Source organism: Thamnophis sirtalis, unplaced genomic scaffold, assembly GCF_051295495.1.
Source record: "Thamnophis sirtalis isolate CommonGarterSnake01/CBP01778 unplaced genomic scaffold, rThaSir2_p1.2 scaffold_14, whole genome shotgun sequence".
NCBI classification, from domain to species: domain Eukaryota; kingdom Metazoa; phylum Chordata; class Lepidosauria; order Squamata; family Natricidae; genus Thamnophis; species Thamnophis sirtalis.
This window is the reverse complement of record NW_028261394.1, coordinates 48062719-48090247: the sequence shown is the minus strand read 5'-3', so window position 1 is coordinate 48090247 and position 27529 is coordinate 48062719. Positions and strand designations below refer to the sequence as shown.

The window sequence follows — 27529 nt, the reverse complement described above, 5'->3', positions numbered from 1 at the left end:
ATGCTTTTCTACAGTGTGCTGCACCTCATGAATAAGGCGTCTCTGGTATGAAGCTCACGTCTTCAAATTCTTTATCCCAAGATAAGAGAGACACCGACTGAAAAAAAGGGGGCCAGGATTTGCAAGCCGCCCTTACAACCTCGGTACTTCTACCATAAAACATTCCCTCTTGACACTTCGCTCTGCCCCAAGCGATTACCGCTTTTAGTCCGCGGGAACGAACCATCGGCAACATCAAAGTTCTAGCCTTTGCATGATAAATCAGGTGAATTAAAGTAGATTAGTAAGACGCAAAGCAAAAAAGTATTTGAGAGTCTGCAGTGCAAGTTCATTTAAGCTAGACAGAGAAACCGAGCTACACAAATGAATGTAATGCTTTGATAATTTCTCTCTCCCCCCCCGCCCCGCCCCCCCCACCAGCCCCATGAAAGCAGCGAAGGATCACCATAAGTCACTCATAAATTACTCAGAAGTATCTCTCCTCAAAGGAATTTTAAAACTCGTTAATTTCTGACCAAAGAGTTGGTTTAGGAGGTGAGTTTGGGACTCAGCTGTCCTGTAACTGTGGGAAGTGGGGACTTTAGCACCTTGGACAGCTCTGCGGCGGTTCAGAGAGCTGGGCAGGGAGGCAGAGGGGTCTTTGGTTAAAAGGGGGCAGAGGGCTTTGCTCCCCAATATCTCCTTCTTGCGCCTCAGCTCTCCATTGGCATGGCCGATCTCCACCTTCTTCTGGAAGCCTTGGTCAAGCACCAACTTTCTAAGCTGGCTGTCCGTCACAGAGACCTTGAGTTTCGGCCCCTGTTTATTGGCGTGCGTCTCCCTCCGTCGAGAAGAAAAGGCCAATGCCTCAGTAGTGGGCCAGTCAACCTTCTTGACGTGGTCGCCCTTCACAGAATCTTGGCTCCGGCCTTTCCGTTTTTTGCTGCCGTCTCCTTCAATGTTCTCCCGGGAGGCCGAGCTTCCCCGATGGGAGGCCTTGTTGTGTTCCTTGGGTTTTTTGGAGTGAGGATTGGCCGGACGATTATTAGCCGGCCTTTCTGGAAGCTTATTCAGCTCAGAATGGTGGCTCTTTGACTGAGCACCCGCCACTTCGCCTTGGAGATGGCCGCTCGCAGGCCTGACCAAGTTGAGTTCTGTCTCTTTCGTGCCAACACCGGAGCTGGTATCTTTGGAGTGAGCAGTGCCATCCATTTCTGGGAAAGCTTTGTCTTTCAAGAGTGAGCACATCTGGACTTCTTCCGCACCATCTAGGCAGCAGTGGATGCCAGGGGTGTTATCAGCATTGGCTTGGCTACCTACGATCTTCTTTGAAGGAACCTCCTTGGCCGGCCGGTTTAGGGTAGATGATGATGACTTGTCCTTGAGAGGCAACTCACGGAAACTGGTTTCTGGCAAACGTAACTTGCTCCCAGTCTCCCGAGGAGCTGTTCCATTCAAATTAGGATTGCTGCTCCACTGTACTTCGGGAGACCATTTACATTCTGAAGACCCCAGATTTTCAGAAGAAAACCTGGGCACCTTGCTGGCGAGATCTTCTAGATACGGGCTCTCCCAGGTCCCTGTGTTGTGTTCGACCCTTCGGCTAACTATTGCCGTTTCTGGAATGTTGCGTTCCTTGTTGTGCTTCTCAGAGAGATAAGCCAGAGAGAGTTTTTCCTGGGCCGCAGATGTTTTCTTAGGTGACACATTGGCAAGATCACCGCTAAGTGCATCGGGTGAGTTTAAGAGGAGAGCTGGGCTCTCCGCATGTCCCCACGTTTCTGGGGAAAGTGCAGTAATGTGTTCTGGGCTGCGTGGTTTGTCTTGGGGCTCAAGGGGAAGGGATGGAAGCAGGTGGTGAAGTGGAGACGTCCCCCTTTTGGCCAGGAGACTGGAGAAATCCCTTCCCAGGCCTTCTGTTTCCATAGGGGGCTGAGATGAAGGGGGCATGGCCAGGCTAGTGGCTGCGGACAGAGCCTCATCGGCAGATAGCAGAGTCTGGCTACCTTCTTGAGATGCTTGGGGTCCATCCTGGTGCCCAGGCAAAGCTAGTTCAGGAGAGTTGAGATGGTGGGACACCTTCTTCTTTTTGGCTGCTGGAGCTTCTGCTCTTGCACGGGTCTCCTCTTTGACGTCCTTCTTCCCGTATTTTGCCAAGAGCCCCGGGCGCATCACACCTCGAAAACGGAAGGTCTTGCTGCTGCCCACCAGATGCTTCTCCATGTGCCTATCGTACTGTTCCTTTTTGGAGAAGGTGTAGTTGCAAGTGCTGCATATGAAAGACTTCTTGATGACGTGCATGACGTCCGCACACAGCTCACACGCGTACAGAGTGGTGTGCTTGATGTCGGCTTCCTCGGCTATTTCATGCTCTTGGCTAAGGTGGCTCCGGAGCTCCTTGGTCTCCTGATAGAACATGGGACACTTGTGGCACAAGAAGATCTTCTGTAGGCTATGGACCACCAGGTGTCGCTGGAGTTTGAAGGGCTTGGGGAACTGCTTCCCACAGTGGTGGCAATCGCGAGAGGGGTCCTTGCATTCGGGATGGATGGGCACTGACTTCTGTGCCCCTTCGACCTTGGGGACTGGGTCAGGAGAAGGGACGGCGGGGACTTTGAGGGAGGATGCGGGTGGCCGGATTCTGGAGGGGGTCTCCGGCATGTCCTTGTGGACCACCGTCTCTTGTCCTGAAAACTCTTTGGGACCTTTGACCTCGCTGCCAGCCGCTGCTCCGTTCCCCGCTTCCGCCTGCTTGGAAAACTTGCTGGGTTTTCGGCAGATGATGGAGTTGAGGAAATGAGTGACAGCAGCATCCTCTTCGCTGAAACCCAGGCCCAAGACGGACTTCTGAGCCTGGCCTTTGCGGGCAAACTGAGTGGCATGTTCCCGCAAGTGTTCGTTGTACATCCAGACCTCCGAGATTTCCTTCAGGCACATCCCGCAGGCCCAGAGGCCAGCTTTGTTCTTGGCGTGCTTCTCCCTCAAGTGGTCCCTCAGCTGTTCCCTCGAGCTGAACTTCCTCTGGACACACATGTAGCACGTCGGCGGAGGGGAGGGGTTGTGGCTGAGCTTGTGGAAGTCCAGCTCCCCTAAAGTGAGGAACCACTGGAAGCAGACTTTGCACTTGTACTGCTTGTCTTTGTTCTTGAGATTTAGATCGGGGCGGCTTTTGCCCGCCTTCCCTTCCTCCAGCTTATGTTTCACAGGCTTGACGCGCAACACTGAAGTTGGCTTGAAGCCCAAGGTAGCGTTATCCTCATCCTTTGTGGGACTCAGCTGATCTTCCCCAACGGGGCAGAACCCCGCATCCCTCGCCTCGAACTTCATGTTCAACATCTCCATGTCAATGGTAGGAAATGCAGAGGATGTGTCTTCTCCGGTGCCCTGGGATTTTTCTTTCAGGTCAGGCAATTCTGGATTGTCTTCTGCTCCCGAGGGCCCATAAGGAAGCTGCCTGGGTGAGCTACACGATGGGCCCTCAGCAGAATCATTTTCCGTTGCTTCCTCGTGGCTCTTCCAGCTTTCAAAGCATGGAAGAGGCCCGGTCGGACTCCCTTTGCACAGAAAGACACGGCTGTTTTTTAAATCCCCGTCGTCCTCCTTTTGCCAAGTGTCCAATTGCCGGGCTGTCTCCTTGGTAGGTCTGGAATTAACATCATCACTGGCGGCTTTACTCCCGTGGCACATGTTGAGCATCAAAGCATCATCAACGGAGATTGTGTCATACTCACAAGGATCTTCCCGGGTAACGCAGAAGGAGCTGTTTTCGCCAAGATCGGAAGCCATGCGGATCGTAAAAAGATCTGGTGGGCCTTCTGGTTTCGCAATGATCTCTAAAACAGCTTTAGGCTTCTTGGAGCGCTTCCCGTACACACGTGTGCATTTTCTACGGGCAAACTCATCGTTTCTGGGGAAAAGTTGTGAAAAGGTGGAGTCATCATCGAACAAGCTCGGTAGATCTGGTTTGACGGCCGCAGACGCCTCCTTCTGGGGCTGGGGGTCTTCCATCTTCCAGGACTCCGGAGTGATGAAACAAGGAGCACCCAACGCTTTCTCAGGTGTGGGCTTAGGAGAACCTGGTTCAGAAGCAGTTCCAGGAGGAGAGGGTGGTGAAAAGGTGTTGGGGCTTGTGAGGTCCACCAACGGGCTGTTTTGACTTGTACAAGCCATCTCTTCTAACAAACCCTTCTCTGATAGCTTCTGGTTCAGTTCATTCTCACCTTCTTTCACATATCCGCTCGTCCACCTCTCATGGATACGTTCTTCTTGCCCCAGCTCTTCTCCTTCCTCTTGAGGGCTCTCCCCGTTGCGAGGAAGCTCTGGTCCATCTTTTATCCTTTCAGCTGAGGTCCTTTTCTCACCAGTGTTTTCCAATTCGTTTGTCAAGGGCTGTTGAGGAAGCCATGGCAAAGATACCTCGATCGGCTCTTCCGACCCATCCCCAGGTTCTTCCGTGACGGTGGTCAGAATGTGGTCATCTGTGATGCCCGTGGCCTTACAGTGAACTGGAGGGAGCTCAGACTCCTGGAGATAAGAGGCGGTGACCTCATTTTTGTCGGAGGTCATTTTTGTTTGCCTGGGTCTTTCCTTGGTTTTCCGCCTTGTGTAGCTACTCGATCTTTTGGCGTGGACCGCTCGGATGAGTTTTTCTGTACTTGTGTTTTTTCTAGACTGGATTTCTGACCCTTCCGATTTCTCTTCTTGTGAGCTGATGGGTTGTAGTTCATGTGTCGTTTGGGATTCATGAGTTGCGTCCAGTGAAATAACATTTGGGCCGTGGAGTTCCTTGCCAATACCTTCTTGGCTCTGTGCCTTTTTCTTTCGCCTTCTGGAGGTTTTAGGAGAAGGCTGGCCTACAGCTTTTGAGAGGTCTAAGTGACTAGGATTTTCTTGGATGAAGGACTTGAGGCTTTTCCTGGGCAACGCTTTGCCTGCCTTCAATGCTTTCTCCAACGGAGTCGAACTGTCGTCAGGCAACACAACACTCTCCTTTTGCTTCTGATGCTTCACAGCTTTGTGTCTCATCAGCCCAGTTTTGGATCTAAAAGAAGTGGAGCAAATGTCACAAGCAATCTGCAAGCCTCTCCTCTTCCTTGCTTTGGATTGTCCCGGCTTGGAATAATTTCTTAAGATTGGATCCTCAGGAATGGATTGTTCCGTGCAGTCAGACGATTTTTTCACATTCTCATTCGACGCCGAGTCCTCCTTCTCCAAATTGCTTCTGTTTTCTGGATCCTGTGGGTCACTTGAGGGTCTTCTTGGTGGAATCTGACTGGTGTCATCAGCCATTTTAGTCAGAAGGACAACTGGCACCCCTTGAACATCAACGTCTCTCTGGAAATACTCCGACTGACATGGATCTCTACTTTCTCCCCGGGGGTCTCCTTCGATGACCTTTGCCCCTTGGGGTTGGGGTGTTGATGACACATTTTCATTACAGACTCCACCTCTAAGCTCAACAGAATCAATTCCTGATGGAAGCGGGCTGAGCGAGATATCATGCGTGGATGCTGCCGGAGGACAACCGGGTTCATTCCTCGCAGAAAACACGCCCTTGTCTTCATCTGGCCGATTTGTGGAGACCTCTTCAGAATGTTTCTTGCTTTTCAGAGGGAGCCTGCTGGGAGATTTGCAGCCCCCCACTTGCAAGTTCAAAGGTCTGTTTGTGTTAGCAGTAGAAGATGATTCTTTGTCGGAGCAGAGAGCTGAAGAGTAACCCAGAGGGACATCCTTCTGAGGTTCCAACAGGTCATGGTTGAGGTCTTCAGCCAGGGCATCAGGCACATCCGGGGGCAGATGAGAAATGGCATCACAGAAGAATGGAAGGGCTTCTGTACACCCTTTCTGCCTGGGTGGGCTCTGCCGAGGAACTGCAGTCTTCTCTAGAACGGAGGGGAAGCTGCACGCGAGGAAGGCAACTTGTTGAGTTGCTGCAGTGATGGCATCGGTGCTCTCTTCAGATGGAATCCCTCCAAAGTCGGAGCCTGTAGCATTTTTTGTTTTGAGCACCATTTCCTGATCAGCAAAACCAGCGTCCAGAGAAAGTCCAGCCTGGGAGGCTTCGGGGTAGTAACTGACTTGCTTCTCCGATTCATGACCTTCTGTTGAATCGGAGCTGCTTGCTGAAGAGAAGTCATTTCTCTGCAGGAGCTGAGCATCCTCAGTTTGGCTTTCAGGGGAATAGATGGGAGTCAACGACATGCCGAGTTGCAGCTGATCGTCTCTCTCTTCCACCCGGTGGACTTTGGCAGCCCCCAACTCTTGGTCCCCAGCGTTCCAAGAAGCGCAAGAGCCCCCGTGCGCTTGGAGCATGGCAGACAAAGCACCTCGTGGCGTTTCCTTCTCAGATGACCAAGGGCTTAAGGGGGATTTTCTGCAGTCTCTAAATGCCAAGGTCTTCTCTGCTTCAACCCACCCTGCCAGTCCGGTAACTTGACTTGGCTGTGTTCTCCCCCCACTTAGCTCCGAGGCTGTTTCTGAATTGTTGAGTGGAGAGAGGTCATCGGACTCCATGGAGATGCCCTCGGCATGCATCGCGTGGCCGTTCACTTCCAAACAGTCAACCTTGAAGCGCTGCTGCTGGACAACGTTAGCGCATTGTGCTGGGTTCAATGGGGCTGAGTCTTTGGAAGCATCTGAAGCCCATTCATCAAAATGTTCTGACTCTGTCTCTGGTTCTGAAAGCAGCTGAGTTGGAAACCCGGCTAGTTTCTCAGTCTTTTTAAACAGAGTCTCTCTCTTGTTCTCCAACACGGGGCCACAGGTGACTTCTTCATTTGGCTCTTTGCCCACAAGCTCCTCTCCTGGCTCTGGAGGGAGGCTCTGACATGAGGGCAGGTGAGCCACAGGATGCTGAGCTGGGAAGGATGAACTCACCAACTCTTCCTCATTGTTCTTAACTGTCCTGGCCACAAACAACTGTAACTGCTGAAGAGGATTGCCTCCTTTCTCTCGGGTGGGGGACTCGAACCCAACTTCTCCATCCACCTCCTTGGGAAAAGTCAACACATCAAAGTGTGGTGTGTCTCCACGGTCAGCTTTGGCATTGAGCATTAACGTCCGGCAAATTGTTTGACTTCCAGTCTCCTCATTATTACCTAGATGTTCCCCTTCATTGTCCTGGAACAGAGTGGTCGTTTCTAGCTTTTCAGGGGGATGATTTTCTGGATTTTTGCCTTGGGCACCAGAAGACAAGTTTCCATCCGATTCTAGAGTGTCCACATCTTGCAAGTCAAATTCCGGATGTAACCGTGGGACCTCGTGGCCATACGATTCTAACTCGGTGGGGCTGCCGCATGTTTTCTCCTCCAGGAGTATCTTTGGGAACACATCTGGTCTCAGTGGCAAATTATCATGGGGCTCCAGATCCCTGTCCTCCAGAGACTCGGGAAAGATTGAATCGGGACTTTGTATCGCCTGTTCAGGATAGTCTGGGGCCCTGGAGCTGTTTGATACTTCGTCAAGGCATGAATCTGGCAGGATTCCAGCAGATGCATTTTTTATTCCCCCAAAGTCGACTTCAGCGGAGATTTTGATATCCTTCAGATCTTCAGCAGTTTTGTCTTGGTGCTCTTGGGGGCTAAAAGGACCTACTAGAATCAGATCTGGGGCTGACTCTAGTGGGCTGAATGATCCTGCGCATGGCCAAGGATCGTCGGGACTTCCGTACTTGGTTTCCAAAGCTGGAAGGGGTCTTTTCTCACCTGCTATATTTTCACAGCTAAAGGGTTCTGTAGAAAGGAGCTTTCCACTCTCATACCCGGCCTCCATTAGAAACAATCCTTTGCCCTCTTGTTCCTGGTCCAGCCTTAAAGACAAAAACCCGGGCGTTGGCTCTTTGGCTTCCATGCTGATGTGATTGACTGAAGCCTGGTCTCCATCAGGTGCCTGCAGAGGAAGCTTGTTTGCTTGCAACTGGCTTTCAAGCTCGGTGACCAACCTTTTAATCTCCAGCTCATCCTCGGACAGACCATTCATGAAATGCACGTTGTAGTCAGAAAGCTGGTCGGATAGAGTCAAGGGGCTGATTTCGCTGGAGAGCGTTGGTTTTTCAACAGGCGGCCTAGGAATCTGGGGCGTACCGCCTGCCAAAATGGGAGACACGTCCTCCATCAGCGTCCAGTCCTTTTCCGGCAGAAAAGATGGATATTGCTGGTCAAAGGGGATTATCTTGCTAAGCTGATGATTGGCACACTCAAAGGGGATGTAATTATCCTTGCTTGAAGCCACACTATCGTATAAGTTGGCATCAAACTCAGCAATAGGGAATTCTAAAAATACGGATGATGAATCAAAATTAAGGGGTGAGGGGACCTTCCTCTGGGCGTTATCCGATTCACAGGGCAGGATGCCTTCGTGCTTCACTTTGAACGAGGGCACGTCAAAGTCTCCTTGACATAAGTACGTGTTTCCGTTCGGGGAAGGTTCCATGGCCGGAGGCCCTGAGAATAGACTCGGTGTCTCATAGTTGTGGGATAATTCTTTGCAGTCATAAAAGGCGTTGGCAGCATCCAGAAATGTGTTGACACCTTTCCCAGAGATCTCTCCGCCCCCAGGATTGTCACTGAAGCAGCCAACTGGCATCATGAGTTCCTGCTGGTTCTTCAGGCCCTCGAGGTCCACTTGTCCATAGCTGGTGGCCCCCTCGCTGGGAAGGCTGTGCTTGCCCACGGAAGGAGAACCAGAGAGTTCTTCCACTGGGTTTTTCAAGACCCCGCCTTTACTGGCAGTGCATTGGTGGCGGTGATGGACCTCTGCCTCACCTGCATCTTTTGGCATCACCCTTGGCTCTTCACGGTCACCGCAGAAGGCTCCATGGTACTGGCCAGAATCATCAGGAGAAAGCAGCACAGTGGGACCTTTTCCAGCTGTGGCCTCGGAGTGATACGACACCTCTCTGCTCTGTGTGAGATGTGGGTCCTGGGGAACGCTCGGATTGTCCTTCTGAAATTTCTCTACTGGCTGGGTTTGAGGTGGGTCAACCTTATTTGGCTTTCCAGTCAAGTCAGAACCCATCGCGTGGCTTCTTCTTGGGGTTTCCTTCTCAGGAACATTAAGAGGTCTGACACGTCTGGAGATTTTCAGGAACTGTTTCCTCTCTTCCCTTTCTCTTTCGGTGTCTGAATCGCCCCTCTCGATGCTCTGGGGGCTGTTGCTGGTCTCACTGGACACGCTCAGGCTCTGGCAACTGCTGGTGGAGGACCGACTGCTTCTCCTCCTCACTCTGGCTACAGGGCCCTCTGTCCTTTGCAGCTCCTTGCTTGCAAGTCTCTCGAGTTCGTCCTGTCCTCTTCTGGAACCCCCGTACCTCCATATTGGCTCCGTCCCCTTCTCCCTCCCTCCTCTGCCTTGGTTCCTTCTGCTCAAACCGCTTCTGAGCCGGCCGCTGAACCTGGAGCCCAGCTTTCTCCTGCAGTGTCGCTTGGCGTATTCCACCCTCTCGTCATCCGACTCCGACATGTATTCGTACTCGCCAAATTTATTGTCCTTCGTTTCTGGAAGCAACCTGTTGGTGAGCAAGGAAAGGGACACCGCTTTGCTATTCTGGCTGTGCAGTTTATGGAACTTGTTTTTTTGCTGGACAATTTTATGGATCAGCTCCTTGCTCCAACTGCCACTGCGCGGCTTCCTCTTCTTGGCATCTTCCGTGGGCAGCGTGGTGCTTTCTGCCCTGCTGTGAGTATCACCGGGCTTGAGTTTACTTTTTAGAGAAGCAGAGGGAAGGTTCTTGGTCTGCCGCAAATCTGACATAGCTGGGCTCCCCTGCTTCGTAGGCAGGAAAGGAGCACTGCTGTTCTTCTTCCCTGCTCTCTGCTGGACACTTGGGACCTCTTCTGCTGCTGCCCCCAATACTGATGGCTCCGGGGCTTTATTTCGAGGCAATTCTGTGCTCTTGAACGTTTCGTGTCTTTCTTCTCCAAAGTCTGAAAGCCAGTTTGTTCCTCTAGGTGGCTTTGATGTCTTATTTTTGGCCAGCTCCCCACTAGGGTGGTCGTCAGAGCAGTTGAGCATTTTCACGCTTTCATCCATTGCTCCGTGTTTGGATTTCTTCCCTAAAGTCAAATTCTCTTTTGCTTTAAAAGGCGTCCCAGCATTAGCGGCCTTCAGAGAGACCAGCTCTTCATCAGCAAAGACATCTATGAAGCTGCTATCGATTTCAGGGTTATCCGACTGGTACCCCAGTCCGTTCAGAGCTTCAGTGATCAAACTGTCCAGCTTAGCGTCATCGATCTCCAAGTCAGAAGGGTTGAGTGGCAAGAAGTTTCCAGGAAAGCCATTGAGCTGGTTCAGTTTCAAAGGATCATCTTTGGATTCACTTTTACCCTCAACGTCCACCAAGAAGTCCACAGTCTTGTTCAAAGCAAGCAGCTGCAAATGAGGATCTGAAGGGAGAAGCATCCCCAGGCTAGCTTGGGCGAGCTTTGCAGACTCAGGAGAGGCGTGATGTTGCTTCTTGACTTCTGCTCCTCGGGAAGAGTCCTTGGCCTGGCCTGGGAGGACCACGTGAGAGCCGCAGAACTGACGGTGCTCCAAGAAAGAGGAGAGATTGCTGAAGTTCTGGTCACACTGCTTGCAAGTCAGGAAAACATCCAGCTGGTCGAGACTGGTGCTGCTCAGTGAGCTGGCCAGGAAGTGGCGGGAGGAGGAATATGGGTAAGGTGGTGGAGGCACCTCGCTCTCAAAACCCTCCGGGCACCTTTTGGAGGCATCCGCGTTGGATTTCTGGAAATGGCTGTCCACGGAGACGCCTTTGTAGAGGAGTTCCTGGTGAAAGGCCTTGATAGGGTTGGCCATCTGGTAGGGGGCTGAGCTGGCACCCAGCAGCTCCGAGGCCTGGAAGGGTTTAGTGCCATCCTTCGGCTGCCCTTGGTGATGGAAGAAGGTGGAGGCAGCCATGGGAGCTTCCTCTTCAAAGCTGTGGCCTGGAGGGCTGCTGGAGGTCAGGGTGGGAGAGGAACAGCTGCTGTTGAGGTTGGGGGACGAGAGAGGAGACCCCTTTGGGGATGGGGCTAAGGGTGGCAACCCTAAACAGGGACTGGGTGGGTGGTGAGAGGGGATGGGAGGCCGTGCTGGGCTCAGGCTGAGGAAGAAAGTCTTGTTCTTGGACGTCTCCACTTCGCTTGGCCCTTCGAAGGAGAGGCCGCTGGCTGAGCTACAGCTGGGAGGGGCCAGGTCCTCAGCCCCCAGAGCTTTACTGGGATAGCTGGTGGGGTTCTGGGGCAGTTTCTTGCTTCCCTCCCACTCTGGGGTGCTGAGGGGGAAAGGGAGCTTCTGGCTGGCCAACTTTCTGGACAGCTCGAGTCTATTCTGGCCGGGCACACCAGAGGCGAGGTGCAGATGCTGCCAGGCCTTTTTGCCAAGACCCGAAGGGTACCCAAAGGAGATCTGGCTGACCCCTGGACCGGGGCTCCCCGCTGAGCTTGGCTCCATGGCGGGATAAGTCTTTTTGCCTCCCTCCCAGGCCTGCAGGAGCCGGGGGTGGGCCTGAACGCTGGCGGGGAGGCTCTTCTCAAAAGGCACCAAGCTGGAGGCTTCGCTGGAAGCCTTGTTCTGAAAGTGCACTTGCGGGAGAGTAACCGGTAGCCCGTTCCTTCGTAGAGAGCTGCCTACATCCAGTATCCTTTGACTAGCTACGCCGTCTTTCGACAAAGACGGATGCCTCTGACCCACGGCCTTCGGCGTACTCGAGGCATGTAAACTGGGTGGGAAAACAGCTGGGTTTTCTTGGAAAGTGCTTGGGATTTGGTCAATAGCACCAGAAGGCGAGATAGCACCATTGTGGTCCGGGGAAGGCCCGCTCCTTCCTTTGTAGCAGGGCAAGGGGGGTCCCAGCGTTTGGGGCAGGTGGAACGGAGCAGGGGGAGGAGGAGGCAGCCCGTAAGTCCTGCTCTCCACATTGTCGTAGGAGCCGTTGCCAAGAACCTCCTCCCCGGAGGAAGAGTGGAAGGGAAAAGCACTATGGGAAACCTGACTGGTGGCCAACGAGAGGTTGTCGCCGTAGTCTTGGGGGTGAGCCTCACCTTGGAAGGGATCTGAGGCCGAGCTGTGCAAAGGGGAGAAGGGATACTGGAAGGAGAGAGGGCCGAGGCAATGCATGCTCTGCTTGGGGGCCGGGAGTCCATTTTTAGCACCAGGATAGTCTTTGTCCGGCGAAGGCCACAAGTGACTTCCGTTGGCTTGGAACTCCAGGTAAGGGAGCTGCCCTTTGGCGTCAGGACTTTCGGGAGGAACACTAACCAGTGGTTGTATCTTCGAACCATGGCTTGGACATGCAGTGGTGGCTTGTGAGGTATAGTTGCTGGAGATGTGGCTGGTGGGAGCCTCAGGAAAACAGCGGCCGAAACTCAGATCTTCTTCGGGGAGTTTCAGATCTCTTTCAGGGAGGCTGGGCACATGGAACCGGTAGCTGCCCAAAACCGGCCCTCGGTCAGCTTCAACCTTCTTGGGGGGTGTGATTTTCTGCTGGGGGTAAGCGATGCCAATGGTGGGGTTGGGCCTGGCATTGCTGAGGGTGAGCCGGTAGAGCTGCTGATGACCCCGCTCGCTCCTCCCTGACCGCCTGCTGCTCTTATCTCTCGCCCGGTTCCTTCCAGGGGGAGACGGGGGGTCCCCTTTGGCAGCACCCCATGGGCTGGCCCCTGAAAACCTGGGTCGGTTGTTGAGGGACTTAAAGTCTATTTTGCCTGCTTTCTGGGGGCGGATCACAGCTTCCCGTTGGCTGTGAGGCTCCTTCTCCTTGTTGCTGACCAAGTCGGTCCCATTGTGTCCCCCACTTGGTCCCTCCGACTCGGAGCTGTCGAGCAGCCGCCTGCTTTCAACTTCACCCGGATCTTTCTTGCCGAACGCCTCGAAGCTGAGAACTTTGTCCTGGCCACCAGACTCAACCTCCCGGGTGGCATAAACATGCTGGGTTTCTCCCATGATGTCATTAAGGACCAGGTTTCGTAAGAGCCCGTCGCCTTCGCCTCCTCAGCCTAAGGACTCTCCATCCCTTGGATTCTCTTTCCTTCTCCAGGGGCCGGGAGGCATCGCCGCCTCTTGAACAGCTCCTACGTCCATCTTGGCCACGGGAGAGGCTCTGTGGAGGAGGCGTGCGGAGGATTCATCACATCATTCTGGCAGACACCTGCAAGACAGAAAAGTCCACGTGAGCCTTGGGTTTTCAGAAGGTTGGTGGTCACATGAAATTTTTGGATTCGCAATACCCGGCCATCATTCAAAGCTTAAGGTCCATTTTCTTACTGATTCCTGGAGAAAGAACTCAGATTTACAGACTCTTGGACTAAATTCACCCAAGAGATTTACTTGTCTGAGTTTTTGGACTCACACTGGAAGAAGTACAATATTTTTCGGACTATAAGACGCACCGGAGTATAAGACGCACCATGATTTTGAAGAGGAAATTTTTTTTTTAAAGTTTTTGCACTCTGCACGCCTCCCAAACCCTCTGCATGCCTCGTTTTTTGCAAAAAAAAAAAAAAAAGGCATGTAGAGCTTTGGGAGTCTTGTAGTGCTCCTGGGGGCTGGGAGGGCAAAAAATCACCCCATATTTTGCTCATTTTTGCCCTCCCCAGTCCCCAGGAGCACTTTGCAAGCCTCCCAAACCCTCTGCACGTCCATTTTTGCAAAGGGGGCCAAAAGTGCTGTATTCAATGTATAAAATGCACCCAGATTTTCACCCTCTTTTTGGGGGGGTGGGGGAAAGGTGCGTCTTATACTCCAAAAAATAAGGCAGTTCCCTGAGGATGGGCTCCAGCACAAGTCCGAATGCTTGGGAGACAAAACCTCTATTCCCAACGGCCGACCCAAATTGGATCTTTCAACATTATCCTGGGACATGTAGATTTGCCTTCCTTCGTAAATTCACACAACCCTCCCGTTGTTCAGGTGGCTTTGGGCACAGGGCAATATATAAACCTTAGTCAATGAGGACTCGCAGTTCAGCTTATTCTGCAAATCCAGGAAATGGTGGTTTATTCCAGGAACCATGCCTCGGTTAACTATGGCTCAGCCTATCCTAGCTAAGGAGTGCCAGTCTGAAGCCGGGACTTCGGAAGAGCAGCAAAGGGGCTGAGCTGGAGAAAGAGGCCATAAAACTTGGGGTGAGCTGGCAGTTCTTTCTCTTCGCCTGGCACAGAGGATGACAGCCGAGTCCCTCCTGCAGGCTTATTGTCAGGCAAAATCTCTTTATCTCTCAGCTTTGATTTCCTAACCCTGACTAGGAGGATTTCTATCGCTCCTGCTCCCCCTTTCCACCCACTCCTGTCTCCTCCCGGAACGCTCCTCCCGTGATTTCTGGAGTTGGCACCCTGGTCTTTCGCTGGCAGCCGGATGCCAGTCCTGAGCTGCCAACCAGAGATTGAGGGGCACAATAGGAGTGGAGGAGGCTTCCTATGAGAGCCGGGATAATGTCCCCGGATCTCAGCAAATTGGCGTGTTCAGGAGAAGGGGACGTGGGAGAAAGGAAGAGGCAAGGAATTTTCCCTCCAAGACCCCCCGCGAAAGAGGGAAATTGTTTCCGTTGCTCCGATCGTCCTTTCCAGCAATTAATTTAGCTCTTAAAAATAAGCCAGCAATGGTCAGAGAAGCTCTTGAGCGTTATTTTCTGCTCTCCCTCAAATCATCTTGCATGCCCCTTTGAGCATCGCTTCTCTTGTACTTTTTAATTTTAAAAAAATCCAATTTTTTCACGCTTCCTTGCCCAAATGACATTCCAGATGGCGAGGCTTGGCAACAGAGAAAGTCCGCTGACTCCTCCTTCCTGTTAGCCAGCCACCACGGTCCGCATTCACCACAATTCATGGTTTATGCCCCGGTAGAAACGGTAACGGTTACTCAGGCTCGCTGCTGCTGCTGCTCGAAATAAAAAAATAAAATAAAATGTGCAAGGATACTCCTGGCCCAAGGTTTTTCCAGTTGAGGCTGGAAGCAATAGCAATAGCAATAGCAGTAGACTTATATACCGCTTCATAGGCCTTTCAGGCCGCTCTAAGTGGTTTACAGAGTCAGCATATCGCCCCCAACAACAATCCGGGTCCTCATTTCACCCACCTCGGAAGGATGGAAGGCTGAGTCAACCCTGAGCCGGTGAGATTTGAACCGCTGACCTGCTGATCTAGCAGTAGCCTGCAGTGCTGCATTTAACCACTGCGCCACCTTGGAAGGGCTGCCCTTATCATAGCTAGGCTTTAATCAAGCTGCAAAGAGGAGACATTTTGGAAATAGTTAAAAAAAAAAAAGTCTTGGTATCCAAGAAATGTACAATAGTTACATCACGGACTTCGTATTACTGCAAAAGGAACCAAAACAAATAACTATTTGGCTTCGGATTCAGGCCCTGGAGTCCAAAAACTGTCCAAAATGGGAACAGGGCCGAAATAAGCACAGACAGTAAACAGGAAAAAGGTCCCAGAAATTTTTAAAAAGCAAAAAAATAAAATAAAAAGAGAGGGAGGGACTGAAGCCAAGGTCAGGAATCCACTCGGAACTAAGGCAAGATTCTTGTCCAGTTAAACCCCACAGTGTCCACTCTGTTCGGCCACAGCTTCTAGCACTACGGAAGATCTTCCTGACTCCCGCAAGCAAGGATTTCATACAAGCCTCCCGCGAACCAAACTTTCAGCCGCATCTCTCCCCCCTTTCCTGCTCACCAAGGCCAGCGCAAAAGTTGATTTTTTTAAAAATATATCCCCATTATCCTCTGGATCCAACTTGATCTAAAGCGCGTGGAAGCTTCCGCTGCAGGCCACGCTCAAAACATCCCCAAATCTTGTTTCGCTTTTCAGCGTCCTCCTGCCCCAGAGCCGAGGTGGCGCAGTGGGTAGAGTGCAGCACTGCAGGCTACTTCAGCTGACTGTTATCTGCAGTTCGGCTGTTCAAATCTCACCGGCTCAGGGTTGACTCAGCCTTCCATCCTTCCGAGGTGGGTGAAATGAGGACCCGGATTGTTGGGGGAAATATGCTGACTCTGTAAACCGCTTAGAGAGGGCTGAAAGCCCTAGGAAGCGGTATATAAGTCTAACTGCTATTGCTAAACCTTGGATTGGTTAACTGCGGTTTCCTGAATCCTCCCCGAAAGGTGAGGTCGGACAGCATCTCGAATCCAACCCATCCCATTTAGCGCAACGTGTGAACCCGGTTCACAGATAGACAGCGGTAGAAGTGTCTCTGCGCCAGGCGCTGACTGAGCCAGATATCGGAGCGCAAAAGGTTCCTGCACCCGCAGAAGGAGAATCGGAGAGAAACGGCCCACGACTTCCAGAGGGCACACAGGGCTGGTTCAGAAGGGGAAAGGCCCCTTTCCCCTCCCTCCACTTCCCTGCCCTAGGAAAGCAACCTTGGAGATCAAAGCAGATCTCCTGCCCCCTTCCCTTCCAACCGCTTCTCCCTGTGGGGTGCCAGCGAAGGAGAAGGCTTCCCTTCCCTCTGCCTTGCTAGAGAATCAGGGACTGGCTCATCGCGCCATAAATTATATCCAGGCAGGTTAAACAGAAGCTTTCGGGCTCCAAAACTTTGGCCTTCGGTTATGAAAAATTGCTTCCTCCCTCGTAAAGTGCCCGTTCCCGACCCTTCTGTGGTGTCTAGACAGCTGAAACATCCAGCTCCTTCTCCTCCTTTTTAAAAGGCCCGGGAGGCTTTCCATTTGCAAAAAATAGAAAGGATGGCGGGGGGAGGAGGAGGAGGAGGAGGAGAGAGAAAGAGAGAGGATGAAAAGGGGGAAAAAAAAATCTTTCCAGCCAGCTAGCGAGGTGGATTAGAGAAGCAGAGAGGCAGGAAGGTTTGGGGTAAAATCTTTAGCAGTTAGCAATAGCAGTTAGACTTATATACCGCTTCATAGGGCTTCCAGCCCTCTCTAAGCGGTTTACAGAGTCAGCATATCGCCCCCAACAACAATCCGGGTCCTCATTTTACCCACCTCGGAAGGATGGAAGGCTGAGTCAACCCTGAGCCGGTGAGATTTGAACCGCTGAACTGCAGAACTGCAGTCAGCTGAAGTAGCCTGCAGTGCTGTATTTAACCACTGCGCCACCTCGGCTCTATATCGGTTTACAACAGTTCAGTGAGTGGCACTGGAAAAAAAGCGTCTTTTTTCACACTTATGACTGTCGCAGCCTCGCCAGGGTCACGTGATCAAAATTCGAACGCTTGGCAAATAATTCATATTTATGACGGGCGCAATGTCCTGCGGGGGGGAGAGGGCCTCTCGTAATTCCCCTTTTGAGACCTCCTGACCAGCAAAGTCAATGGAGAAGCCGGGTTCACTCAACAACCCTGTTACTCCCAGCGATTCACTTAACAACCGTGGCAAGGGAGGTCAGCAAAACTCACTTAAGAAATGTCTCCCTTCGCGAGACGGAAGTTTTGGGCTCATTTGTGGCCGTAAGTCGAGGGCTACTTAAGAGAAGGTCAGAAAATGTGGAGGGGGTGGAGAGGGGTGGCAGGAGCAGGGGAAAGAATAAAGCAAGGAAGCAACACCCTCCCTCCCCCCCCCGCAATGATCCTGCAGGTCAACACCCCCCCCCCAAATACCTTGGGAGAGGTGGGTCGCTCAGCTCCTGCAGATTTTCAGCTTCACTTCCCAGGAAAGTTCTTGGCTGCAAGGAAGGTGGAAAAACATGTCAGGAATCGTCATGGACAGATCACAGCCTCCTTTGAGCCCCAAATAGCTTGTGGGGTGGGGAAAGGGGGTGTTGGAGAGTCCATTCTCCCATAGCTGTGCAGCTGGACCTGCCAGGAAAGGCCCTCAGTCCGAATCAGATTGAGCTGGGAGGGACCTTGGAGGTCTTCTAGTCCATCCCCCTGGCTGTCCAGCCCCTAGATCAGTGTTTCTCAACCTTGGCGACTTTAAGTCCTGTGGACTTCAACTCCCAGAATCCCCCAGCCAGCATAGCTTTCAGCCCTCTCTAAGCGGTTTACAGAGTCAGCATATCGCCCCCAACAACAATCCGGGTCCTCATTTTACCCACCTCGGAAGGATGGAAGGCTGAGTCAACCCTGAGCCGGTGAGATTTGAACCGCTGAACTGCAGATGAAGTCAGTCAGCTGAAGTACTGCACTCTAACCACTGCGCCACCTCGGCTCTTCATTTGCAACATGTGCTGCCTTCACACCAGCCTTTCTCTCCCCTCCATCTCCCCTCCCCTCCCTCACAAGACGCTGGGATTACAGCGTCCAGAATTCCCAGCTAATCTGGTTATGGGAGCCACCAATTCTGGAGGCCTCAAGAGTCAGCAAGACCCCACCTGGGGTTTACCGGTTTATCCCACCCACTCATCATTTCCCGGCTTCCACGCTCCAGCCAAACTCCGCTTATGTCCACTTCAGTTTCCATTTCTGATAGCCGTGGGGAAAGGAGCCTGGTGTGATTGTGAGTTTGTGCAAATTTCCAGCAGATGGAGACAAAGCCGGCTGAATGCTTCCTCTCTTTCCTAGTTTGGAAGGAAGAACGAAACCGTCCCGCTGGACGGTCCTGAGATGGATCCCATCCCCAGATTTCGTGAATGGAGCTGTCCATTCAGGGAAAGAATCTTCTGTTGATTAAAACCTCTTGCAGCTGCCCATTAAAATTGAATTGAATTTATTTCATTTATATGCCGCCCTTTTCCCCGAAGGGGACTCAGGGCAGCTCACAATCCAAGTCAAGGGAGGGGGTACAGATAAGGAATAAAAAAGACGAACAGAACAATGCACAATTTAAAAAGCACACAACAACCATACCATTCGAGGGGGGGGGGGCAAAAAGTCTTTAGCCCCAGGCCTGTCAGAACAGCCAGGTTTTAAGGGCTTTGCGGAAGGCCTGGAGGGTGGTGAGGGTTCGAATCTCCACGGGGAGCTCGTTCCAGAGGGTCGGAGCAGCCACAGAGAAGGCTCTCCTCCGGGTGGTCGCCAGTCGGCATTGGCTGGCAGATGGAATTCGGAGGAGGCCTAGTCTGTGGGATCTGATCGGTCTATTGGAGGTGATTGGCAGCAGGCGGTCTCTTAATTTAACCAACTGCACTGAAATAAAAGGATATATTATTCATCCCACCCACTTAAGTCTTCTAGGTGGAAGACCATAGGACAGGGCTGGAGAACCTTTTCGGCGCATGGAACATGCGTCCATGTGCGCACGCCATAGGAGCGGAAATCCGAAGACCAGCTCACTGGTGCACACATGCCTAGCTTTTGGCTGGTTTTCAGGCTGTTTTCAGGCTGTTTTCTGGGCCATTCTCTGGTCATTTTTCAGTCCAAAAGTGGCCTGAAAATGGCACAGAAAACAGCCTGAAAATACCCCCCAAATGCCCCGGTTTTGGGACATTTTTCAGGCCATCTTCAGGCCGTTTTCTGGTGCTCTGGCGCCTGTGAAGACCAGCTGGCCAGCATGCATGTGCGTGCCAGAAATCAGAAGAGCAGCTTGCGACAGTGCATGTGCCCACAAGAGAGGGCTCTGCGTGACACCTCTGGCGGGCATTAAGTAGGTTCACCATCCCGGCCGTATGAGGTTCTGCTTCCCTTGAGTCTGACTCCCCCGTTAGCCTGCAGAAGACTTTTTAAGCCTTGCTTGCCTTCTCCAATGCAACTCCTAACTCTTGCTTTCAAGTCTACAAGTTCCTAGGTTGGACATTCCCCCTCCTCCCTCCTCCTGGTATAGGTCTCCCGCTCAAACAGGGGGCTGGACTAGAAGGCCTCTAAAGTCCCTTCTACTTCTGCTATTCTTTTCATTGGGGAATTGTGCTCCTTTCGTAGGACTCAAAGTTGTCGAACTTTTCAAACTCAAAACTCCTGGGGACGGATTTGCTTCAGGATTGTCCAGCGAGGCGGGACCCACAAACGGGATCCTAAACAGCCCCTCTCCTTTCGACAGCTTTCGCGGCCCTCTTTCCACTGTTTAACAACCCACCAACCAGCTTTGGAGAGGAATGAATTCCAGCCTGCCCTGCGTTTCTGGAATGATGGAATACGTGTCACTTTCATCAAAGGACGCGATTTATGCCACTCTTAAGCCAGAAGAAGGTGAAAGGATCCAGGCGAGGCTGAGGATTAGAGATCAAGGTGAGTTTTGAGCCCTCCCTGCAGAGACCCTCGGATTCTGGACCTGACATTTTGATCAGTGGATGCTAAAAGGGGATGGAGAATATTCATCACTTAGGATCCCAGAACACAGACTGGGCTCTGAAAACACAAAGAATGTATGTATTGGGCATACTAGGTGATAAAATGTGTAAAAAATGTGTATTAAATGTGTGTTAAATGTGCATTTAACACTACATATATTAATTGCAATGAGAATAGTATTTGCTCAAAATTGGAAGCAGAAGAATATTTCTCCAGATGCAATGGTCATAAGGAAGATACTTGAGGGTGCAGAAATGGATAAGCTGACCATGGGACTGAAGGATAGAGACGAATTGGAGTACTATGAAGTGTGGAATAGATGGTATAAATGGTGAGAGATACCTATATTAGAACCGAGTATTATTTACGACAAAGATGATAACACTGTTATTAATCTGTGCTTAAAAAAGGATCCAATACAACTTACAAATTTACAACTGAGGTGGCGCAGTGGTTAGGGTGCAGTATACTGCAGGCCACTTCAGCTGACTGTTATCTGCAGTTCGGCGGTTCAAATCTCACCGGCTCAAGGTTGACTCAGCCTTCCATCCTTCCGAGGTGGGTGAAATGAGGACCCGGATTGTTGGGGGCAATTTGCTGACTCAATTTGCTAAAAAAATCTGTAAACCGCTTAGAGAGGGCTGAAAGCCCTATGAAGCGGTATATAAGTGTAATAAATAAATAAATAAATAAATAAATAAATAAATAAATAAATAAATAAATAAATAGATAAATAAATAATAAACCTTCAAAAACATTTTGCAGAAGGGAGCTTCTGTTTTATATGATTCAACTCTCTCTCTCCTCTCTCTCTCTCTCTCTCTCTCTCTCTCTCACACACACACACACACACACACACACACACACACACACACACACACACATTCTCCTCTGCTCCCTACTTAAAGAAACCCTTTTTCATTTTCCCAAATACTTTTCAGGCAAGGCCACTTTTGATTTTCTTCTCCCTTTGAAAATCAGCGCTCGAATCTATGGCACCCAGTTCCACTGTCTGCCAGGGAAGCCATCCAGGCACTCAGACTCCCTCTCCTCCACCCAGCCTCTTTTGCTTTGCTATTCATCGGTTTCTTCCAAATGAATCCTGCCAGGCTACTCATCCGGGCAGTGCCTGCTGCTGAGCCCCCAATGCTGAATCCCTGCCAGCTCTGTCCTGCCAGCGCCTTGGGCCCCACGTGTCTGCTAAACTACCAGTCCTGCCACATCTGGCTGAAACTCAACGCGCCGGGGCCAAATCCAACTTTTAATGGCTGGCGCGGTGCCACGCCCGGCTTAAATGCTGATCTGCAGCTTAGCACTTTCGAGAGGACACAAGGAGGCTTCCTGCACCCACACCCAGAAAGAGACACTGGATACCCATCAGGCAGAGATGTTTGGGGGGAAGGGAGAAGGGGCAGAGAGGGGCCGGGGCGGGGGGGGGGGGAGGATGTTAGATAAAGGAAGTTACTCTTGGTCTTCTGCTGCAGGGGAGCAGAAGGGCTCCTGAGCCTTCTTGCCATGGAGAATCCCAGAAAAAGGGCAGGAGTTATGAAACAGAATGCTGGAAGAGGATCAAGGACATTCCCTTTTAATTAAATGCAATGGAAATTAAATTAAATTTAGGGTTCCCCCTCCTGCCCCCACGCACTGGGCCATTCCACTAATATTGTGCAAAGGGATGGAAGGGAAGGATAGAGAAGGGAGGGAGGAAGAAGGAGGAAAAGGAAAAGAGAAAGAGAACAAAAAATGGGAAGGAAGGAAGGATAGAGAAGGGAGGGAGGGAGAAGGAGGAAAAGGAAAAGAGAAAGAGAACAAAAAATGGGAAGGAAGGAAGGGGCGAAGGAAGGTAGGAGGGAAGGAAGGAAAGAAGGAATGGAGGAGGGAGGGAAGAAAGGAAGGAAGGAGGGGAGGGGGAGGGAAGGAAGAAGGGAGGGAAGGAAGGAAGGAAAGAAGGAATGGAGGGAGGGAGGGAGGGAAGGAAGGAGGGGATATGTGCCCTCCTGTCTGATAGCCGCGGGCCAGGGAAAGAGTGGGGAAGATTCTCCTTCCTTCAAAAACAGATTTAGTTACCTAGCAAGGAAGCACTAGATCCCTCGAATACAAGGATCTTCAGATGTTTAGAGAGAGTGTCACAAACTGGTGCCTTCCAGAGATGGTCACTATCTTGTCCCCATTGTTCTGATGGACAAGGCTGGCTGCTTTCAGTGCCCAGTGCCCATGGCAGGCCAGCCCTTCTGGAGGGCCCTGAGTCCGGGGGGTGGGGTGGGGGCTTCTTTCCAAGCTTCAAGCCCCCTTGATTGACAACTCCCCACTCTTAACTCATGAGACCAAACCTGGGCAAGGGGCAGGAGACAGCTCCAATGGCCACCTGCCTGCCCGCTTCCCACTACACAAACCGGGCAAAGACGGGCTGAAAGCTGGAAGCCCAAGGAAGAAGATCGGGAAGGTGAAGGCAATTGGGCAGCTTCTTCTGCCAGTGTCCCTCCCCTCCTCGGCCTCCGTCCTTCCTTCTGCATCCCTGGAAGGAAACCTGAATGGCCAATCTGTCGTGGGGGGGGGGGCACCTCTCGTGCAGCCAAGGGCCAAGCCGGTTATTCAGAAACGACCCCCCAGCGCCAGCACAGAGCCCCCCTTTCATGTAGCCTTTCTGCATCTCCTGACAATGGCACGCCACAGGCTGGCCTGACCCCCCCAAAAGAAAACCGGAGGAAGGGAAATGCTAGGCATGCCTGGGGTTTTTCTGGAAACAGGCGACGTCCACCCGAGAGGCCGGCGGAATAAGACCGATATTCATCAGCCAGACAAGCCCAGCCACTGTTTGGCTGGGAGGCTCCGTTCCCCAGCAGGCCCAGGCCCCTCCCTGGAAGCCCTGTGTATTTTTCTTCTTCCCTCCGCCGAAAAATGAAAATGGAATATTTCACCGGGCCAAAGAATGGGGACTGGGAAAATATTTTCCTTTCGCTGCCACTCGGCATGCCAGAGAAATCTTCTCGGCAGAGCAGACGCCGCTTCCGGCACGCTGGGCCCGAGGATCCAGAGGCAGGCGGGGGGGGGTCATGCTTCGGGGAGGGGCACTCCCATCTGCAAACATCTGCCTGCCTGCCTGCCTGCTTCTCTCTCTGCCTGTCTGCTATCTCTGTCTGTCTGTCTGTCTGCCTGTCTGTCATCTACCCATCCATCCATCCATCCATCCATCCATCCATCCATCCATCCATCCATCCATCTCTATCTATCTATCTATCTATCTATCTATCTATCTATCTATCTATCTATCTATCTATCTATCTATCTATCTATCATCTATCTATCATCTATCCATCCATCCATCTACCTACTTATCTACCTACCTACCATCTGTCTGTCTGTCTATCTATCTATCTACTTACCTATCATATCCTATCATCCATTTTTCTGTCTGTCTGTCTGCCTATCATCTATCTATCTATCTATCTATCTATCTATCTATCTATCTATCTATCTATCTATCTATCTATCTATCTATCTATTTATCTATCCATCCATCCATCCATCTACCTACCTACCTACCTACCTACCTACCTACCTACCATCTGTCTGTCTGTCTATCTGCCTACCTACCTATCATATCCTATCATCTATCTATCTATCTATCTATCTATCTATCTATCTATCTATCTATCTATCTATCTATCATCTGTCTGTCTGTCTGTCTGTCTATACATACATACATACATACATACATACATACATACATACATACATACATACATCTACCTACTTACGTACCTACCTACCATCTGTCTGTCTCTCTATCTGCCTACCTATCTATCATATCCTATCATCCATCCATCCATCCATCCATCCATCCATCCATCCATCCATCCATCCATCCATCCATCTATCATCTATCATCTATCATCTATCATCTATCATCTATCATCTATCATCTATCATCTATCATCTATCATCTATCATCTATCATCTATCATCTATCATCTATCATCTATCATCTATCATCTATCATCTATCTATATCATCCATCCACCCATCCATCCATCTTCTCTTTTCCTGACCAATGGGAGGAAAGGGGAGGGAGAAAGCACACTCTGCCCCAATCCGGTGCCCTTCAGTTGTGTTGGGACAATCTTAACCCATCTGGGAGGCTCCAAGCGGGGGAAGACAGTTCAGGAATAACATAACAGGGAACCTACAGATGCAAACGCCTGGACCACCATCTCTGGCTTATGCCAACGTGGAAGGGATCCCTTCCTCAGCTACAAGGGTCCAGATCACCCCATCCCAGTCTGGTCCCAACTAAGAGATTCCTGGCGACGAAACTCCAGCAATGCCGAATTTGCAACCCTCCAGCTAAATTAAGTCCATTCTTGGCTTAGGACGGGCCAAACTATTTTTACTGCTTTCTCTTCTGATCCAGCGGCTAGTTTCCCAAGTTCTTCAGTATCTGGCTTCCATCTGCTTCTTCGGAAATATTGTGTTTCCATCCAGATTGTAGGTTTCTGCTCTGGGCCTATTCTGTTTCTTAGCCAGCCCCACACCTCTCAGGCAAGCAAGGAATCCACCCACACGTTCTCCTTCCTTCAGCGTTGGAAGGCCAATAAAACAGCACATGGCGCACCTAAACCCAATTATGCAAGGACAAAAATAACGGCGTTTACTACTCGATGGATTCACTGAGCCCATCCAGTTCCAAAAAGATGATGGGCAGAGTATAATAGCAGTTAAGACTTCTATACCGCTTCATAGGGCTTTCAGCCCTCTCTAAGCAGTTTACAGAGTCAGCATATCGCCCCCAACAACAATCCGGGTCCTCATTTCACCCACCTCGGAAGGATGGAAGGCTGAGTCAACCCTGAGCCGGGGAGATTTGAACAGCCGAACTGCAGAACTGCAGTCAGCTGAAGTAGCCTGCAGTGCTGCATTTAACCACTGCGCCACCTCGGCTCAATACGCCCAATCTAGAAGTTAAAACTGCACTTCCAACCTTCAAGCGTGGCCCGCTACTCCTGTCTTCCAAGCAAGCAGAATAAGAACCTACAAGGCTCCTGCTGAGGACCCACCGGGAGGGGCCAGGCACACTCCAGCCCCTGAGTTGGATGCTCACTTCCTGTTGCCCCCAGCCAGGATGGCGCTTTCAAAATACAAAAGCTTTCCTCCTTGCAACAGGCGGCCACACGTGTTTACTCAGAAGTGGAAGAGCCAAATATGCAGCCTAACACACTGAGAGTCTTGGGAAGCCCTTCAAGATATATTTGCGCAGCTGGGCAGACCTACTGGAGAAGCAAGAGGCGAGCAGCTTTTTCCTTCCCTGTCCCAAGCATCGGTTCATAGCGGGCTCCTCTGGAACGATCTCCCCGTGGAGATTCGGACCCTCACCACCCTTCAGGCTTTCCGCAAAGCCATCAAGACCTGGCTGTTCCGGCAGGCCTGGGGCTGATGAGTTCCCGGCCCCACTTGAATTGTTGTGACTGTTGGGTTGGTTTTAAACTGTTTTTGTGTTGTTTTTGTCGTTGTCCGTTGTTAGATTTCCTCCCTCCCCTACTTTGTTTGTCCTAACCCTAACCCTAACCCTGAGTCCCTCGGGAATAGGGCGGCATACAAGTGTAATAAACATACAACATATATACATCCTTCCTGAGTCAAAACCTTGGCACCCACCTGCTATCATCAGAGAATGGCTAGGATGCAGCCTTATATTCAGACAAGCGAGCCTTGAAATGCCATAGAAGGGCTGGCACTGCCCAGCGGGTCAAAAGGCCGACGGAGGGTGCTCTGGTTGTCCAAGCAACTACAGAGAGTTTCTCCAGGTAGGTTATCAGAAGAGGATCATCTCTTCAGCTCTGCTTTTTGGCCCACAATGGATTTTCCTTCCACGTGGCCCAGATTCTTACGCAAAGAAACTGGGATTTTCCTAATGGCTGAAATGTATCTCTAGGTTTGAACATACTGTGTTGAAAAACCCAAAAGCAACTCCAGCCTTCAGAATAGATTTGGGTAGAGAGATGGGCAGTATATAAATTTAATAAATAAATGCATAGAGAATGAACAAACTCCGTTGATCTCTGGCCTTATTCACTTTCGTGGCACGACAAAACCGCGCTCTTCAAAATAGCGGTGATAAAACCGCGTCGCTAAAGCCGCGACGTCATCACCGCGTGTCATCACCGCCGCGGCAACAGCGCGGCGACAGAAGGGCGCTTTAAAACAGCGCGGCGGCAGAAAGCCGATTTAAATTAAGGTAAGGGTTAGGGTTAGGTTTAGGGTTAGGGTTAGGTTTAGGGTTAGGGTTAGGTTTAGGGTTAGGGTTAGGGTTAGGTTTAGGGTTAGGTTTAGGGTTAGGGTTAGGTTTAGGGTTAGGTTTAGGGTTAGGTTTAGGGTTAGGTTTAGGGTCAGGTTTAGGGTCAGGTTTAGGGTTAGGTTTAGGGTTAGGTTTAGGGTTAGGGTTAGGGTTAGGGTTAGGTTTAGGGTTAGGTTTAGGGTTAGGTTTAGGGTTAGGTTTAGAGTGCTTCGGAAGGCGCGGATTTGCCCTCCACGGTTATGTCATCGCGGTAGGGTCGCATTTTCCTTAGCGCTTCGGACGGCGCGGATTTGCCTCCGCACTTATGTCGGCGCGGATAAGGGCTTCGCGGTTTTGTGGTGGAACCATTCACTTTCCCCTTAAAAATGGGATGATCCAGGAAGGGAATAACTCAAAGGGATACAGGGCATCACAGTCCACCTGCCATCTGCCCAAATTCACCTAATGACGTCCAGAGGATGGTTATCGCAAAAAAAAAAACCATCGCTGTGCCAGGCCAGCATAATACAAACGGCATAACCGAACGCAAACAGACTGCAGAAGAGGAAGCCATGCTGGCTAAACGGAGAAAGCTGTAATAGAAATAAAACTCAGATTGACGGGCAAGATTACTTGCAAGCGAAACTCGCATTATTTTTGGCAAGTGCCCCAAAACTAATGGGGTTAGTATCAGCTGAAGATCTTGATCTTTGGGAGAGGCTGCCATTCTCTGAAATTCTTCCCCAGGCTGGTGTGCAGGAGAGGGCAACGGCTCCAGGTATCTTGATCAAGCAAAAGGCCCTTCCATTGGCCGGCAGGTGCAAATTTTGCACAACGAAGACAGCGCTGGAAAAAGGAGCTTCCCTCCACACTGCAACTTCTTCGGGAAGATCCTGGGACGGGCAGATGAGAAGGTGCCCTGGCCTTCTCTTTGATGTGCCAGACGCTCTTTGTATCAAGGATGGAAGAGGCGTGCAGGTCTTTTGGCCAGCAGCTCCTGGCAGCTCCAACTCCCATTGTTTGGCGACTCCGCAGAGGACGCAGCTGTCCAGGTCAAAGAAAGCCAGTGTCCCAACAGCTTCCATTCCAGCCAAACAAAGGCATTCAAACAGCTCTCCTTTGGGGCGGGGGGCATGTTGACACAGCTGGGAGGAAGAACCTGAGGACTCATCCTCCTTGCAAGGG

The 27529-nt window shown here is 51.2% G+C and overlaps 1 protein-coding gene across 1 annotated transcript; it reads right to left on the bottom strand.

The window, feature by feature from the left end:
• Positions 1-462: 462 nt before the first annotated feature.
• On the bottom strand, positions 463-13094 carry ZNF469 (zinc finger protein 469). Its single transcript, XM_014068880.2, has one exon. The coding sequence runs from the start codon at positions 12898-12900 to the stop codon at positions 463-465; it is 12438 nt and encodes a 4145-aa protein (XP_013924355.2). The 5' UTR covers positions 12901-13094.
• Between the last annotated feature and the right edge of the window lie 14435 nt (positions 13095-27529).